The sequence below is a fragment of the Numenius arquata genome, chromosome 8 (genome assembly GCF_964106895.1).
Source record: "Numenius arquata chromosome 8, bNumArq3.hap1.1, whole genome shotgun sequence".
Classification (NCBI taxonomy): Eukaryota; Metazoa; Chordata; class Aves; order Charadriiformes; family Scolopacidae; genus Numenius; species Numenius arquata.
In genome coordinates, this window is record NC_133583.1 from 26,462,114 (window position 1) to 26,478,161 (window position 16,048).

Sequence of the window (16,048 nt, forward strand, 5' to 3'; positions counted from 1 at the left end):
TCCTGCCCACAGAGCATAAAGACCCATTTTTTCACCACTAGCCAAGGTCTCTCTCTGTTACCACCCATCTAATAAAAGCTTTCACAGCTTTTCAGGCCTTCACAGCCCCAGCATCCCCTTCCTCCATAGTTTCTCCCCGTAGCCCCTGTATTGCCCGCTTAAGATTTTAAATCAAACTCTTCCTGTGCGCTCAGCATCGCTGCAGGGATGGTCCCCGCTCCCCAGCCCGCGTCCAAGCAGCAGGGACGGAAAACTGCCCAGGCTGCGGAGAAATTAGCAGCAGCCCCCCCCCCCCCCCCCCCGTGCTGTTGATGCAGCCAGCACTGAGAGAGGGGTGCCAGGATCTACCAGCTGGAAACGAGACAGAAACGCACCCCGAAACAAGCTGCAGCCGCTCTACTTTCCTTCCTCTTCAGGGTCTCTCCAGCAGGGCCCCCATGGAAGAAGCTCCTCCGCTTGCCGAGAGAAAATCAGCTGGGTCGATCTGGCTCCGCTCCGCTCTCCTCCGCCTCGGCTGCCTCCGCAGACTGGAGGCACAGGGCAGGAGCGGGGCGAGTTTATAGGGCGCTTTCCCCGGCCGCTGCTCTTGGGCAGCGGAAGGAGCATTGAGCAACCTGCCGTGGCTTCCCATCGGCTCCCCGTTCCCAGAAAGCCGCCTCAGGGTGGTGGAGGAAGGGGCCACGTGAGCCACATCCCCCCCACCCTGCGCTGGGTTTTTCCAGCTGGGAGAAGGAATTGCCAGCAGGAGGGAGGGGATGTGGGGAGGCTGTGCCCCACCACGTTGACACTTGCTGCTATTTCGAGCACCCCAACCCCTTCTGCTGTGCCACCACCAGCGGCAAGGCTCACCCAGGGCACTGTAACACCCTGGGCATCAGCTCAGCGTTGGGCAGCAGGATCCTCCAGAGCACACCTGTCCCACACCAGTGTGTCATAGAATCATAGAATGGTTAGAGTTGGAAGGGACCTTAAAGATTATCAAGTTCCACGGCCCTGGGTGCCACAGTTACCTCGCGGTCACCTTTCTTGGCTCCCCAGGCTGATGAAATCCTTGCCCTTGACCATGGCGGTGACCAGGGAGATGCTCTTTTGCAGGCTGGAACCACGGCAAACCTGCGTGACCCCCGGGTTTTCGGTAAGCGGAAGCTGGTCGGAGCCGCCCGTCGCTTCTCCAAAGTTGGGCAACTGCGTAATGTGCTGCCCCACACTTCTCCAAATCAGCCTGACGAAGCCGGCCACAAAGTTTCCTGCACTCCCGGCAGAGGTCAAGCGCCGTTTCCAGCACTTCCTTTGATGCTGGTGGGGGGGGGTCCTGGGGTTGTGGGGACGGGGAGCGGAAGGTGCCAAAGGGCACCTTGGGGGTATTGGTGGATGAGAAGCTCAACATGAGCCGGCAGTGTGCACTGGCAGCCCAGAAAGCCAACCGCATCCTGGGCTGCATCAAGAGAAGTGTGGCCAGCAGGTCGTGGGAGGTGATTCTGCCCCTCTACTCTGCGCTCGTGAGACCCCTCCTGGAGTAATGTGTCCAGCTTTGGAATCCTCGGCACAGGAAGGACATGGACCTGTTGGAACGGGTCCAGCGGAGGGCCACAAAGGTGATCAGAGGGATGGAGCGCCTGGGAAGGGATGCACCGAAGGTGAGAGAACGTGAGAGCATCCCCGAGGGATACATTTGCCAGACCCTTTGAAAAAGGCTTTATTTTTTTCAAAATATACAGTTTATTTACAATTGTAGTGTCTACACTTATATATATAACTTTATTCCGAACCTTTAAATATCAGCAGTAAACATTAGAAAAAAAAAAAAAATAATAATCACAGGATCAGCAAAAAAAAAAGGCATCTTGTAGCAATTCTGTTTCATTGGATGTTGAGTTTCAAGTAGCCAATGTCTACAAAAAACCACGAACTTGATGAATCTGGCAGAAAGATACGGGGGCACCTGTTAGAATAAGGCAAAAATCCAGACCTGCAGGACCCCCACCCCAAGGGCTGCAGGTCGAGAAAACCCTGTGCTGGTTTCGGGCTGGGAGAAGGACCCAGGATATGGAAGCCCCTCGGCATGAGTTAGGTGATAGGGTTAACTGCAGCATGTTGGGCACCCCGGGGGGGGGGGGGGCAGGGGCTTGGGGCGAGGGGGAGGGAGGGGGGGGCTCCGGCGAGGTGCCGGGGTGGAGGAGGGCATTAGGCACTTCATCTCTCAGGCAGCAGACCTGCCCGCGCATCCGTGACCCGGAGTGGGAGGGTGGTGAGGAAGGGGCAGGACCCCCCCCCGGGAGCCCCGCAACCTCCTCCTTCCCCTTTCCCCACATCCTTGTGTCGTCCCCCCCCCCATCCCCATCCCCCATGGAATGCCACAGCTGGACCACAGGGATGTTCTGGTGTGCGGCCACCACTGTGGCAGAGCTCCCGGGAAGGGGGGTTGCGGGCCAGCCGGCCTCAACGAGGGCTGGGGAGGGACAGAGCCGGCAACCGGGCGCCGCGCTGGGATCATCAATCCTCTTTCTCGAAGGTCTCCTCGGGGATGAGCGTCCGGAAGGGGTGATCCCAGAAGCGGGTGCTGATGCCGAAGCCTGTGGGCAGGGGAGAGGGGGCACCGCTGTCAGTGGGATGCCACCAGGGACACGGCGCACACTCGATGTTAACCAAGCCGGTGCCACCATCGCCAAGAAGGGCAGGGCTGGGAGCAGCGGGCACGTGGGGCAACTGGCTGGGATGGGATGTCACCCCGCTGGGTGCAAAGGTGACATCGGCTGACAGCGACGCCGGGGCCAGGCGGTCCCTCCGGAGAGGCTGGCGAGGGAGGAGCGCCCGTGTTTCGGGGAGGGAGGAAGGCGAGGAGAAGGTGAGGAGGAACAGCAGAGGGAGCAGAAGGAGCTGGCTGGGCCATGCCACCAGCCCCAGCTTATCAGGATGGGGTGTTTTCTCCTAGGAAACCGGGCAAAGGGCAGGTTGAGCAAGCGCCGGGGCTGGGGAAGGTGTGGGGTGGACTCGGGGAACCCCAGGGCCTCACCCTGCGCCCGCCAACGCCTCCCTCCCGGCAGGAAGAGATGCTGCCCCGGGCACTCACATCCTGGCACCGCCCCTGGGGGGGTTCTACCTCCGCCCTGGCATCCCCGGGTGGCATTGATGCCCGCTGGCGAGGTGGACTGCTGCCTTCGCCCCACTGCTGCGCCGGCCCCCCCATCCTCAACCCCAGGGGCTGCAGCACGTGGTACGTGGCTTCCCCAGCAACACAGCTCTTGGGTTTTCCCAAATCCAAAATATTTCAGAGCATCAGCCGTGCACGTGTGGGCAGACTGGGCTCTGACAACCCTTGCCCCCGCCAGCATGCAGGGGGCGGGGGGGGGGTGTGTGTGTGTCGGAAAAAGGCAGCATTACCTGATTTTTGGTGTTCAAAGTGGTGCTTGACATGATAAGCCTTGAGTCCATACAGGTAGGTGCCCTTCTTTGGCGAGCCGTAGTGGAGGTAATAGTGCATCATGTCGTAGATGACGTAGCCGCAGAGCCCCCCGACAAACACCGAGAGCCCCAGCACCTCGGGCAGCATGAGCTGCAGGATGCCGTAGAAGAAGGCCATCACCAGCGAGGCCGGCACGGGAGGGAAGACCAGGCGGGAGCTGTCGAAGGGAGACTGGAAGCGGAGAAGGACAGTGGGACAGGCAGCTCCTCACTCACTCCGCGGCCCCCAGCCCCCAGAACATCCCTGCACTGGGTGGCGAGACACTGGCCCTGGTTGCCCAGAGAGGTGGTAGAGGCCCCATCCCTGGAGACATTCAAGGTCAGGCTTGATGAGGCTCTGAGAGACCTGGTGTAGTTGAAGATGTCCCTGCACATTGCAGGGGGGTGGGACTAGATGACCTTCAAAGGTCCCCTCCAACCCAAACCATTTTATGAGTGGGGACACCCATTTGGGAAAAGCCAACACCAAGAAACCCTCCCCAAAAGACGGACCCAGCGGCAAGGCCAGCCCCTCGCCCACACCAAGACGACCAGGTGGCTTTGGCTGGCAGGTCCCCGAGCTCCACGGGGATGTTTCCTCCAGCGAAGCTAGAGGGAGCCCATGGGGTTTGTTTTTTTTTTTTTTTCCAGCCTTCCCCCTTCGCCCAACTGGAGCTCGCAGGTTTAACTCCAGCTCCTCCAAGCCCGTCTTGCAGCCCTCACCGGTATTAGGTAAGGGCCCCGCTCGGGGCGAAGATGCCACGAGTCACGTTGAACACGCACAAACAGGCTCCGCCTGTGCAAAGGCCAGCGGTTCCCACGGCCCGGCGGGCGCCGGCGGAGGCGTGGGCTGCGACTCACCTTGTGATGCTGCCCATGCAGCAAGAAGTGCAGGGTGATGAGATAGTAGTTGCTAGCGGGTGGCTTCATGTGGAAGACGAAGCGGTGGATGAGGTACTCCAGCAGGGACCACAGGAACATCCCCAGGAGGAAGATGAAGGGGAAGTAGTATTTGTGGACGGGGATGGAGTACTCTACACGAGGAGATGTGCGGCGGTCAGCGGGGCGGGCGAGGTGCAGCTGTTCTTACCCATCACCATCCTCCCATCGGCATCAGGGCGAAGCTCAGCTCTCCCTCCCTCTCACCTCTCGTCCTCCTGCCCCGAGCTTCCCCGGGGAGCCACCTTCCCCAAGCACCGCTCCAAACCACATTTTTCCTTCGATTCCCATTAATTTACACTCTTTATGGCTTCTCGCTGCCGCAAGGAGCTGGCAAGGGGGCTTCCCCTGCATCCCAGATGCCAATGGGGACCTGGACATGCACTCCAGGGACAGTCCTGTCCTTACAGAGCTGCTTTGCCCAACAGAAGGAGGCAGGAGGGACCTTATCTGGGCAGGCAGAACTCGTGACAGTTCAAAGTGTGTTGCTGGCATTGTTTCTTTTTTATTTTGGGGGGGGGGTGGGGGGTGAAGAATAGGTTTGTTGGGCACTTTCCCCCGCAGAGCATTTTTCAGCCACCTCCTCCTTTCAGAGCCAGCTGCCAGCCCTGCGTCCTTGCTAGCAGAATTCAGATCCACCCCCGCCCCCTCCCCAGCATATTAATTTTTTTGGGGAAAAAAAATATAAATAATCCTTTGGCAGCAAGGTGCTGAATGCCGCAAGGAGGAGGGTGCAGCAGGCGCTCCACCCCGCAGCCGGGCACAGCTGGCACCGGGTGGCACCTTGCAAAAAAAATAGGGAGCCCAGCAAAAAAAAAAAAGGAAAAAAAAAAAAAGAAAAACAAAAAATAAGGCAAAAAAAAAAATAGGCACAACAAAGAAGACAGCCTGCCCCGCTTGTTATTCCCGGGGGAGCAGACAGTGGGAGATTCAAGGGCAGGCGCTCTGGGCGAACAAGCCCTGCACTGTGTGATGCCGGCGGCGCTGAGAGCCGGGTTTGTTTGCCCGCCGCGCCAGCGGCATCCAGCCCGGTCCCAGGGTGGGTGGCAGCGGGGGGTGGCACGCACCCCAGCGCTGGCCGGGATCTGTTTTGGGGATGGAGAAGCCAGAGGGAGAGGGCTGCACCCCGGGCCATTCCCTGTCTCCATCCATCCCTCCCGGGGAACCGAATTGGGTGGGTGAGAGGAGAGGATGGAGGTGGGCAAGCTCAGGGATTAAAGCAGCGCAGGTGGCATCGTGCAGGGGACATGATGGTGGCCGCGGGGATGGGGGGGCTCGCCTGCTGCTCTTGCATGTGGCTCATGGTGAGCGTGCACCGAAGGAGGAACGGGGAAGGGATGCAGAGGTCTCCCCGCTGTCCCTGGGCACAATGCGGGAGGACTGAGCCGAACCCAAAGGCTTCCCCACCGCTCCTACCTGTGGTGAAGGAGGAGAAGAGCCTGGTGTTGCCCTGGGCGAGGGAGGTGTAGCTGACCCAGCTGAGATAGAGCACCACGGGAGCCCACACAATGAACACCACGTACCTGCGGGGCAGAAGAGATGTCAGAGAGAGTTCAAGCCAGCCTCCCCCCACCCTGCCAGGGCATGGCGCAGACCCCCGGGGGCTCACCATGCCGTCTTGGAGAGGTACTCGAGGATATCCGAGTGGAACAGGCGGATGGGTCGATCCACGGGCTGGTGCACCCACTCGTCATACTTCTCCCCCAGGTAGCCCACTTGCCACAGCAAGGGCTTCTGCCAGTCCACCAGGTCCTGGGGGAGCAGACAGTGGTATGACCCCCACGGGACCCTCACACCACCCCGGTACCGGGCACAAAAAGCTGCATCGCATCTGCAGGATTTGGGGCTGCAAACCCCTTCCCGTGACCCACGAGCTTCTTGCCCCAAGCAGCCCCAACTCACCCCCCCTGCCACCGGGTCCCTGCCGGCAGTTCAAGGTGAAGGCGGCTGTACCCAGACCTGGCACAGCCTCAGGCCCCGATAACCGAGGCTTTTTCACACCCCCCTGGGAGCTGCCAAGATAAGATAGCAGGCAATGGTACCCCCTGCTCGCTACCCATGCCAGCGAGCCACCGGTAGGACACGGAGCCCATCACCGTGGCATTACCCCAGCCAAGGGCTTTTCTCCTTCCGGCAGTGAGGAGAGAACCAGAAAAGGATGGGGAGCGGGGATACAGGGTGGGAACACAAGGCACCGCTCCAGTGCATGGCTTCGAGAGCACGAAGGGACCCCATGCGGGCACACGCGTGTCCGTGCGGGACAGAAATAGAGAGACCCAACCGGCAGCGCCGCCTCTGCCGCTGCTCAGCATCCCCGGACACGTCTGACCCAGCCAGATAAGGTGGTTTCTCGGTCGCACCCCTGTCCCCGGGACAGAAACCGTGCTCGCCCAGCCGAGCCCCGGGCCTGGCAGTTCTCCATTGGCCGTCCCGCGTCGTGCCGCGCCGGCACGGCAACCCCGGCACCCCCCGCCGGCAGTGCCACCGGGGGGAAGTGGCTCCGTTTGGGGCATTTCAGGGCAAGGAGTCGAGGTGGCCGTGGGCATTTTATAGAATTATAGAATCATGGAATGGTTGGAGTTGGAAGGGACCTTAAAGATCATCGAGTTCCAACCCCTCCTGCGGGTTCCTGTCCTGCAGGGACACCTCCACTAGAGCAGGTTGCTCCAAGCCCCATCCAGCCTGGCCTTAAACACTTCCAGGGATGGGGCATCCACAGCTTCCCTGGTCAGCCTGTTCCAGTGCCTCACCACCCTCACAGGAAAGAATTTCCTCCTGATATCTAATCTAAATCTCCCCTCTTCCAATTTAAAACCATTACCCCTTGTCCTGTCACTACAAGGGCAGGGATGTTTTGGGCAGGGATGGAGGTGATCACCCAGGGGAAAAACCAACCCCATCTGGCAGCGGGTGCGTGGGACGGGGATGGAGACACCCTCTGTTGGGGAAAAGTTAGAGCAAAAAGGTCACTTTGGGGCGGCAGATTTGCTTTTGAAGGTGGTCAGCGGCGAAATATTACGATGAGGGGGGGGGTGAAAGGTGAAAGTTCTCTTGCTCAAAAAAACCCCATAAAAATCCTTTCGCAAAATTAAAAGCACGCTCACGTGCGAGATAAAAAGGCAGGGTGGCCAGATGGTGCTGCGGAGGGCAGGGAAACCCAAAGGCACCTTGGGGACAAATCCCTGCTCCTGTGTTGTGCTCGGAGAGGAGCTGGCAGGGTGGGGAGCACCCTGCCCACAGGGGGACCACCCTGCCCGGGCTGGGGGATCCCTCAGTGCTCCTTACCTGAGCTCGGTCAAGAGGCAAAAGTGACAAAAAAAAAATAAATAAAGCAAGGAAAAAACCACAAAAATAAATACAGCAAGCGAGGTGTGACTTGGCAGCGCATCCCGCTCGAAGGGCACAGCCGCTGTCAGAGAAAGCCATCTCCGCCCACGCAGGAGCCTCCCAGCGTGGCCACGCCTGGGCAATAAAGCCGGAGCGATGCCGGCTGCTCCGGGAGAAAGGGCAGGAGCAGCTGGATCAGCTCCCATCCCTCCCGGCATCCCTCCCGTATCCCGGGGGTCAGCAGAAAGCCAGGGATGCAGGGAAGAGGAGAGACGGTCTCCCCCCCCCCACCCAGAGCACTCTGGAGAAACCCCCGGCTCTCACCTTCTCCTCGTCCACCGTTTTGCAGCGGGGGTCCATCCGGGTTGGAGTCTGGGCTGCGGTGTCCACCTCCTTCTCATCCACCGGCTCAGGGTAGATCTGGAAAGAGAGGGGGGGAAAAACCCCGTGGTGAAGCACCGGTGGCAGACACGGTTGGGGACAGCGGTGGCCGTGCCACCCAGGGGCATGGGCAGAGCGAGCTCGCTCCCGCCTGCTAAATAAATAAGGGAAAAAAATCCAATGAATTTAAGCCAGACAGTTCCTGCAGAGCAGGTTCCCGAGGGATGCGGCTGCTGGCGCGCTCTGCTGCAAACCTTGTCCCACACTCAAGGTTTCTTTGGAAAATTCCCCCTGCAAGCCCAGTTTTCCCACCACCCCACCGGTGCTGACGGTGTTGGGAAGCGGAGGCTGCAGTGCCCCGGGCCAGCCTTTCCCCTGGCAGACGGGCACTGCCGTGGCACCGCTCACCTTCCCGCAGGCCAGCGGCCCGGCGAGCAACAGCCGGAGCCAGCGTCGCTCCTCGGAAAAGCCACCGGCATCGCCGGGTTAGTCCTTACAACGCCAGCGCTGGGCTACCTCCTCTCCACCCGGCTAAGCCCGGCTGGGTGCTTCCGTCCCCGAGGGACCTGGGCTGCCAGCGGCACGGCCGGTGCCACCACCCTGGCTCCGGGCACAAAGGAAAAAATACAGCTTGCCCTGGGGAAAAGGGCAAAACGCCCTTTGCGTGGTGGCACTGGGCTGGTCACCTCGGCCACAGGCCACACGCAGTAGGGGCTTGGTTTTGGCTAGAGAGGGGACACCGAGGGCCAGGGGACGCACCGGGGTGGCGGCAGCGGCAGGATGAAGCCCGGGCTGCCGTCCCGCTGCCAGGGCTGGCTGAAAAACAGGAGAAACCTGCCCCGTCTGATGCTTGGAAGCAAAGGCACCGCCGGCTGCCAGCACCTTCCCTGGCCCTGCCAGCTCTGGCGCCGGCTCCGCTGCCGGCCGGGGGGCTCGGTGAGGCCGCAGCGTGCCCGTGCAAGCCCCGAGCTGGCCGTGCCCCCCAGCAGCCTGTCGGCTGGCCGGGCAGGACGTGCCAAACATGCCTTTTTCTCCCGCTTTGTCACCTTGAGTTACCCATTAACCCGGCAGCAGGGTACGGCACGGCACGGCAGTGCCGGCACAGCAATGCCCGCCGGCGTTTGCCGCTTGCAGCGGGGAACGGTTTTCTCCCCGGCAGCCTCTACGGATGCTCTCCCCGCTGCTCCCATTCCCTTCAGTCCCATCGCATCCTGGTTGGGAACAAACACATACACACACACACATCCCCCGGCCGGGAGAGCCGGGATGCAGGAGGATGGGTGCCACCTTGCCGGGGAGGACAGGACTTTACTCCATGCCACGGTGGTGACGCCGAGGCAGGGCCCGGCTGCTGTTTGCCGACACTGGGCACTCCTTGCCGGCCGGGCTCCCACCCCCTTTCCCGGGCTAGACGGATTTCAAGCCTCATCCCACTGGAATGGGAGCTGTGCTACCCAGCCCCGAGGCAGCCCTCGGGTGACAGGGCAGGGCAGGGGATATTCCCAGCTGGAGCAGGCATCAATTTTACTGCTGGTGCCTTGAACCACCGCTCCTCCCTCTCCGAGAGTCCCACCCCCCCCCGGTATTTTCAGCTTTGCATGCTCTGTCCTCTAACCAGACACCCCAAAACTCCACGGGAGGCGGGATGCCTGGAAACCCAGCCCAGGATGGTCAACTTATGGTTTTGCCTCCCCCCCAGTGCGGGTGCTTTGGAAGAAAATTTGGCTTTAAGAGGCTTCTCCATCCCCTAAGAAACAAGCCCACCTCAACACTCGCCCTGCAGCAGGAAGGATGCTTAAGAGAGTTGGGCTGACACAACACCCCGGCACCTCTCCTCCCCTTTCCAAAATGTCCACGTGCTTCCAGCTCTCCTGCCCGTGGACACCCGAGCACTGCGCCGTGGCCGCAGGCTTCCCCGTCCTCCCAGGGCAGGGAGACAGACAAGGGGGCTTGGACCCCATCTCACCGGTGACACCCAGGATGGGGAGGACAGGCGCCACCGGTGAGACGCCATCGCCCCTGCATGCCTCGCCTGAATCACCTCCTCCTCCTCTTTCTCCGCAGGGGAACAGGAGGAAGGCTCTCCTGTTGCTCACCCCAGGGTTGGCACCCAAGGGATGGGCAGCCGTGGTGCAAGCGGGGTGGGAGCCATGCCTGCATGCCCCGGCTCCCTCCCCACAGTGACAACAAGCTCCTGCCTGCCCCTGCCCCGCGGGGACCGAGCCCCAGCGGCACGCGGAGCAGCACCGGGACTTCTGCCTCTCCTCCTCCTCTTCCTCCTCCTCCTCCTCCTCCAAATAAAAGGTGGGTTTGAAGGACGCCGAAGGGGTCTTTGCGAGCGCTGGGTTCTGCCTGTTGCTCCGTGGGTGACGCTGATGCATCCCAGTCGTCCCCCTGGGCAAACAGGTCCTGCCAGGAACGATGCGCAAGAGGCCTGATGTAACGCAGGGAAAGTTAACGCCTACGAAAGTGCCGCCTTCCCGCGCCACCGCCCTGGCGAGTGGCAGCCCCGGTCCGGGTGCCGGCTCTCCCGCCGGCAGGCAATGGGGCCCGACACCCAGGGCACGGCATGGCTTGGCACCGCGTGGTGACCGGGTGACCTGGTGGCAGCCGCCACCCAGCATCCCGCTGCCCTGCGGGGGACAGCCAGGGATCGCGGGGAGCTCGGTGATGGTCCGGTGCCCGTTACGCCTCCCCTCATCAGCGCTCGGCGAAATCCGGCTACGATGGGAGCAGGGACAGAGAGGAGGGAGGGTCCGGCGCGGGGTCTGATGTGCCTGGGATGCAGGAGGAGCTGGAAACCTCCCCCTGGACCACGCAGGGCGATGCTGGCCCCAGACCCAGATTTTCCACCCGTGCCCGTCTGCCCAGCAAGTCAAACCCCCACAGAAGCCCCGCCGTGCCTCCAGCGCCTTCACCGAGCTCCAAAACTACTCCATTTAGAATCATAGAATCATCTAGGTTGGAAGGGATGACCTTCAAGATCATCTAGTCCAACCATCAACCTAACTCTTGACACAAAAAAAAATAAAATAAAATCCCATCACTAAACCACGTCCCCCAGCACCACCTCAACCCGTCTTTTTTGCTGCTGTCCCCCATGGGAGATGCCACGCTGGCCGTGTAGGGGGGGGACATCCCCACGAGGGGCCGGGAGCCCACGGGAGGTCCCCACCCAGGGTGGCACGCTCCCAGCATCACCGTCCCACCAGCATGGCCATCCCCAGGCAGCGGCGGCCGAGCCCCACGGGGCTGGGTCTCAGCCCATTAAACACTGGGCGCAGCAAGGAGGTTGAAGGTAACTTATCCTTATAGTAATAATAATTATAATAATAATAATGATAATAAAAAATAATAAATAACAAAAAAAAAAAAGAAGCTGCTTCTTGTTACAACACCGAAGGGCACGCGAGCGCCTGCGTCGAAGCGAGCTGGGGCTGGGAGGGAGAGCCAGGACAAGCCCGGCACGCAGCGATGGGCGAGAGGAAGGGGAGGACACCAGTCCCGAGAGGGACAGGGGATTTACTGTGACTCAAGGCCACATCACACACCCCCGAGAGGCGGTGATGAAAGTCTCTCATTGCTTAAATTGGAGGGGTAATTAGATGATCCAGTTTTCCCTCTAGCAAGGCTGCTAAAATCCACTGTCTAGCTTTGGGTAATTACGGCTTCTCCCTTTGATCTCCCCTATACCTTCTGTTTGCATAGATAAAAAGTTTGGGGGTTAATTTGTCCTTGGCCAAAGGGGGCTGGGTGAGTGACGCAGAAGAGGGACCTGCGGCCCAGGGATGGAGCCGAGCTCCCACGAGCTGGAGGAAGGGGTGTCAGCGGGATGAAGGCCAGCTCTCATCTTCCTCTTTGCCTCTCCTGCATTAACACTGGAGTTTTTTTTGGTTTTTGTTTTCTTTTTTTTTTTTTTCCCCCCTCTCTTGCAAAACCCTCGAAGTCCCCCGGGGTGAGCAGGGGGGACGCTGGATGCCTGTGTGGCTCAGCCCTGGGACCTCCGAGAAAAACCACGGGGGAGCCGGAGCGATGCGATACCCCCTTCGACGAGCTGCTTGGGGGTCCGGCTGCCCAAAAAGCAGCCGAAGCAGGAGCCCAAGTGCCACCGAGGGCATTGACATCCCCCGTCTCCCTCCAACGGGGATTTTTGGGGGGGGGTGGCAAGCCGGGCAGAGCAGCTCACGCATGGGGTGTGTGCCGGACGCAGCCTCGCCGTGCAGCAGGCAGCTCTTTTTCCCCCCCCCTCCATGTCACAACCCGGGGTGGTTTATCTAGTGCCAGGTAGTGTCTGATCTCCCTGCGCCCCGGCGTTATCACGCCGTCTATTTGCATTGGGACGGTGGCAATTCCCTTCAGCGCGGGCTGCGGCGGCGCGAGAACTCGTTTGTCCGGTACCTTCCTTCGCCCCAACCCGTCGGGCTCGTCACACCTGCCAAGAAGAGGAGGAGGAGGAGGAGGAGGAGGAGGAGGAGAGAGGTGGTGGCAACGAGTGTCCCAACAGAGGAGGTGCCATCACTGGGATCCGGGGAAAGAACAGGCGTTCACACTGAGGCCGAACAAAGCCCCGTCTGTGGCGCTGCCACCGATGGAGGCTGTGTCGCGGGGAGGAGGAGGAGAACCAGAGAGTGCAAACATCAGTCCGGAGGGACCGAACGGTCACCGACCCCGCCGGGATGTCCCAAGGGGATAAACGGCCGCTGGGGCTGGCAAAGGGGGCCCCACTGCTCGGGCATCCTGCCCACGGTGTGCCGGTGAGGGCCGGCAACCGGGGTGGCAGCACCCAGTGCCATGCTGTCTCCTGGAAGTTCAGCCGGTAGCAGTGGTGACACTTCTCCGGGTGGTTTCCCTTCCGCCTGGGCTGAGCACGGGGCTGGTGCGGCGAGGAGGGTGCTGAGTCACGGCCACCCCAGCCCCACGCCGGGACAGCCGGGGAGGTGGCTGGGGCTCCTCTCCCCAGCAGCAGCCGCTCGTCGCCGGCAAGCCCTGGTGACCAGCACCCCGGTCCCTGGCCACACCAGGAAGGGTGTCCTGACCCATCGCCCACCCCGTGCCACGTGGCCCTGCTAAAACCAACCCCAGGCTGCATGTCCCCATCTCCCCCACCCCTCGGGAGACCCCGAGCACCACCACACCGTGCTGGGGTCACCCATCAGCCCTGCCTCCCAGCATGGGGACAGGGCGGAAAGTGACCACGGGGTGGGACCCCATGGATACCAGGCTCTGTGCACCGAGGACACAGTCCCTCTCAGGCCCTGAGGAGCCTGCACCCTACACATCTCGAGATCCTCTGCACCTCAGGCCCCACAGACCCCGACCCCATAGATGCTGGCAGCCCCACAGACCTCCCCAGAGCCACTGTGCCCCACACGCCCAGACCTCTGCACCCTATACACCCCAGGCTTCATCCACACAGGACCCCGGGAGCCTCCAACACCCCCTGCCCCATACACCCCTCATGCCCTGTACGCCCCAGACCCTCCACAGGTGGGACCCCAAGGGTCCCGTGCAGCTCAGGCCCAACACGCACCACGTCCCTTATGGTTCAGACCTGGACCTGGGTGCCCTATACACCCTATATGCTACATGCACCCCAAAGACTCCATGCCCCATACATCCCAGACTCCATACAGCCTCTGCATGCCCTATATGGCTTGGGCCCCGAGGAGCCTGGACCTGGGGTGCCCTATAGACCCCACAGGGCTTGAAACCTGCACAGCCCAGGCTCGGGGTGCCCTATAGACTCTGTATGGCTCAGATCCTGCACAGCCCATACCCAGGGTGCCCTATAGACCCTGCGTGGTGGCTCAGACCCTGCATAGCACAGACCTGGGGCATCCTATAGACTCTGTACATCCCACACCCGGGATACCCCTGAACCGCCACACCCTACAGACCCGGGACACCCCAGCCCCGGGGCACCCTATAGACTCCCTACACCCCGGATCATGCCCAGCCCGGACCTGGGACACCGCGTACCTGAGGCACCCTATAGGCTCTGTACATCCCGGGACATCCCGGACCTGGAGCACCCTATAGACCCTGTATATCCCGCACCTGGGACACCCCAGACCTAGAGCGCCCTATAGACTCTCTACACTCCAGACCCGGGACACCCCGACCCTGGGACACCTCACAGACTCCATACAGCCCAGATCCCACCCAGCCCAGACCCGGGACACCCCAGACCTGAGGCACCTTATAGACCCTGTACAACTCAGGACACCCCAGTCCCAGGGCACCCTATAGACTCCATACACCCCGGATCCCACCCAGCCTGGACCCAGGACAGCCTGGTCCTGGGGCACACTATAGGCTCTGGACAACCTGGGACACCTTAGACCTGGGACATCCTACAGACTCCATATACCCCAGATCCTGCCCAATCCAGACCCGGGACACTCTGTAGACTCCATACACCCCCGACCCGGGACACCCCTGACCTGAGGCACCCTATAGACTCTCTACACCCCCGACCCAGGACACCCCGGACCTGGAACACCCCACAGACTCCATACACCCCAGCTCCTGCCCAGCCCGGACCCGGGGCACCCCTGACCTGGGGCACCCTGTAGACTCCTCACATCCCGGCCCTGGCGACATCGCATAGGTTCCATACAACCCGGCGCCGGGACACCCCGACCCTGGAGCACCCCATAGACTCCGGACACCCCGGCCCCGGGACACCCTTACCCCGGAGCACCCCATAGACTCCGGACACCCCGTCTCCCGCCCAACCCGGTCCCCGGGGGTACCTGCTCGTCGCCGCTCTCCATCTCCCCCACGTAGTACTGCTCCAGCCAGCGGCGGGCGTTGGCGGAGTGCCGATGGGGGGGTCCGTCCAGCGCGTCGCTCACGTCGGTGCCGGCCCGGCGCCGCAGCAGCTGCTCCCCCCCCGGGTGCAGCCGCACGAAGCCGCTCAGGTCGTAGAGGCGGCGGCGGCAGCGGACCAGGCAGGCGCCCTCCGCGCAGCGCGACCGCACCTCGGCGGCGCTGAAGGACCGCGGGGCCGCCGCCATGGTCCTGTCCCCCCCCCCCCCACCCCGCCGCCGCCTCCTCCTCCTCCTCCTCCTCCTCCTCCTCCTCCTCCTCCTCCTCCTCCTCCACCGCCGTCAGTCCGTCCGTCCGTCCGTCCGCCCGTCGGTCCCGCCGCGCTCTGCCCGCACCTGCTCATCTGCATACATGCATATGCCGCGCGCCGCGCCACGCCCCCCCCGCCGCTGGTTGGGTGGAGAGGGAGGGAGGGGCGGGGACTGGGCGGGGGTGGCTCCGCCCCCGCGGCAGGTGCACCTTGGCGGGGGGGGGGGGGAATGGGGAGTACGGGGCACCCATGTGGGGGTGATGGGGGGATTGGGGGCAAAGGTGGGAGGGGGCGATGGGAGGGGGCGTGCCGGGGGGGGTAAGGGTCACCCATTGGGGGGGGGAAATGGGGAGTACGGGGCACCCATGTGGGGGTGATGGGGGGAATGGGGGAAAAGGCGGGGGGGCAGTGGGAGGGGAGCACCCCAGGGGCAGTAGTGGCCCCACATGGGGGTTGGTGGGGGGGATGGGGGCAAAGGCAGGGGGGAAACGGGGGGGAGCACCCCGGGGGGGGTTAGGGCCACCCATGGGTGGGTGGTGGGGGGAATGGGGGCAGATGAGGGGGTGAACTGGGGGGTATGGGGAACCCACGGGTGGGTGACGGGGTGAATGAGGGCAAAGGTGGGGGGCAAAGGGGGGAGCACCCCGGGGTGGGTAAGGGGAGGGTACAGGGCACCCACGGGGGGGTGACAGAGGAGTCAGGGGCAAAGGCAGGGGGGGATGGGGGAAGGAGGGCAGATGTGGGGGGGCACTGGGGGTACAGGGCACGCCGGGGAGGAGTGGGAGGGAGGGGGCACCCACGGGTGGGTGATGGGGGGAATGGGGCATCCCCGGGGGAGGGGGTACCCCAGGAAGGGCCACGCGGATATCCTGGGGGGCA

The 16,048-nt window shown here is 62.3% G+C and overlaps 1 protein-coding gene across 2 annotated transcripts; it reads right to left on the bottom strand.

The window, feature by feature from the left end:
- Positions 1 to 2,493: 2,493 nt before the first annotated feature.
- On the bottom strand, positions 2,494 to 15,268 carry FA2H (fatty acid 2-hydroxylase). Of its 2 annotated transcripts, none has more exons than XM_074152496.1 (8): positions 15,181 to 15,268; positions 14,844 to 15,109; positions 8,032 to 8,127; positions 5,990 to 6,132; positions 5,797 to 5,903; positions 4,303 to 4,475; positions 3,382 to 3,634; positions 2,494 to 2,573 (listed from the first exon to the last, which is right to left on the bottom strand). In XM_074152496.1, the coding sequence occupies exons 1-8, from the start codon at positions 15,266 to 15,268 to the stop codon at positions 2,494 to 2,496; spliced, it is 1,206 nt and encodes a 401-aa protein (XP_074008597.1). The 2 variants fall into 2 exon arrangements, with proteins under 2 accessions (XP_074008597.1, XP_074008598.1); XM_074152497.1 differs by lacking the exon at positions 15,181 to 15,268 and adding an exon at positions 9,454 to 9,462 and having other exon boundaries at positions 8,032 to 8,115; positions 14,844 to 15,107.
- Between the last annotated feature and the right edge of the window lie 780 nt (positions 15,269 to 16,048).

Coding starts and splice junctions, on each gene's coding strand:
- FA2H (XM_074152496.1), bottom strand. CDS start 15,268: ATGCAGATGAGCAGGTGCGGGCAGAGCGCGGCGGGACCGACGGGCGGA. Junction 8,128..14,843: donor TGGAGAGCGGCGACGAGCAG/GTACCCCCGGGG, acceptor CTCTCTTTCCAG/ATCTACCCTGAGCCGGTGGA. Junction 2,574..3,381: donor CTTTGAACACCAAAAATCAG/GTAATGCTGCCT, acceptor CCCTGCCCACAG/GCTTCGGCATCAGCACCCGC.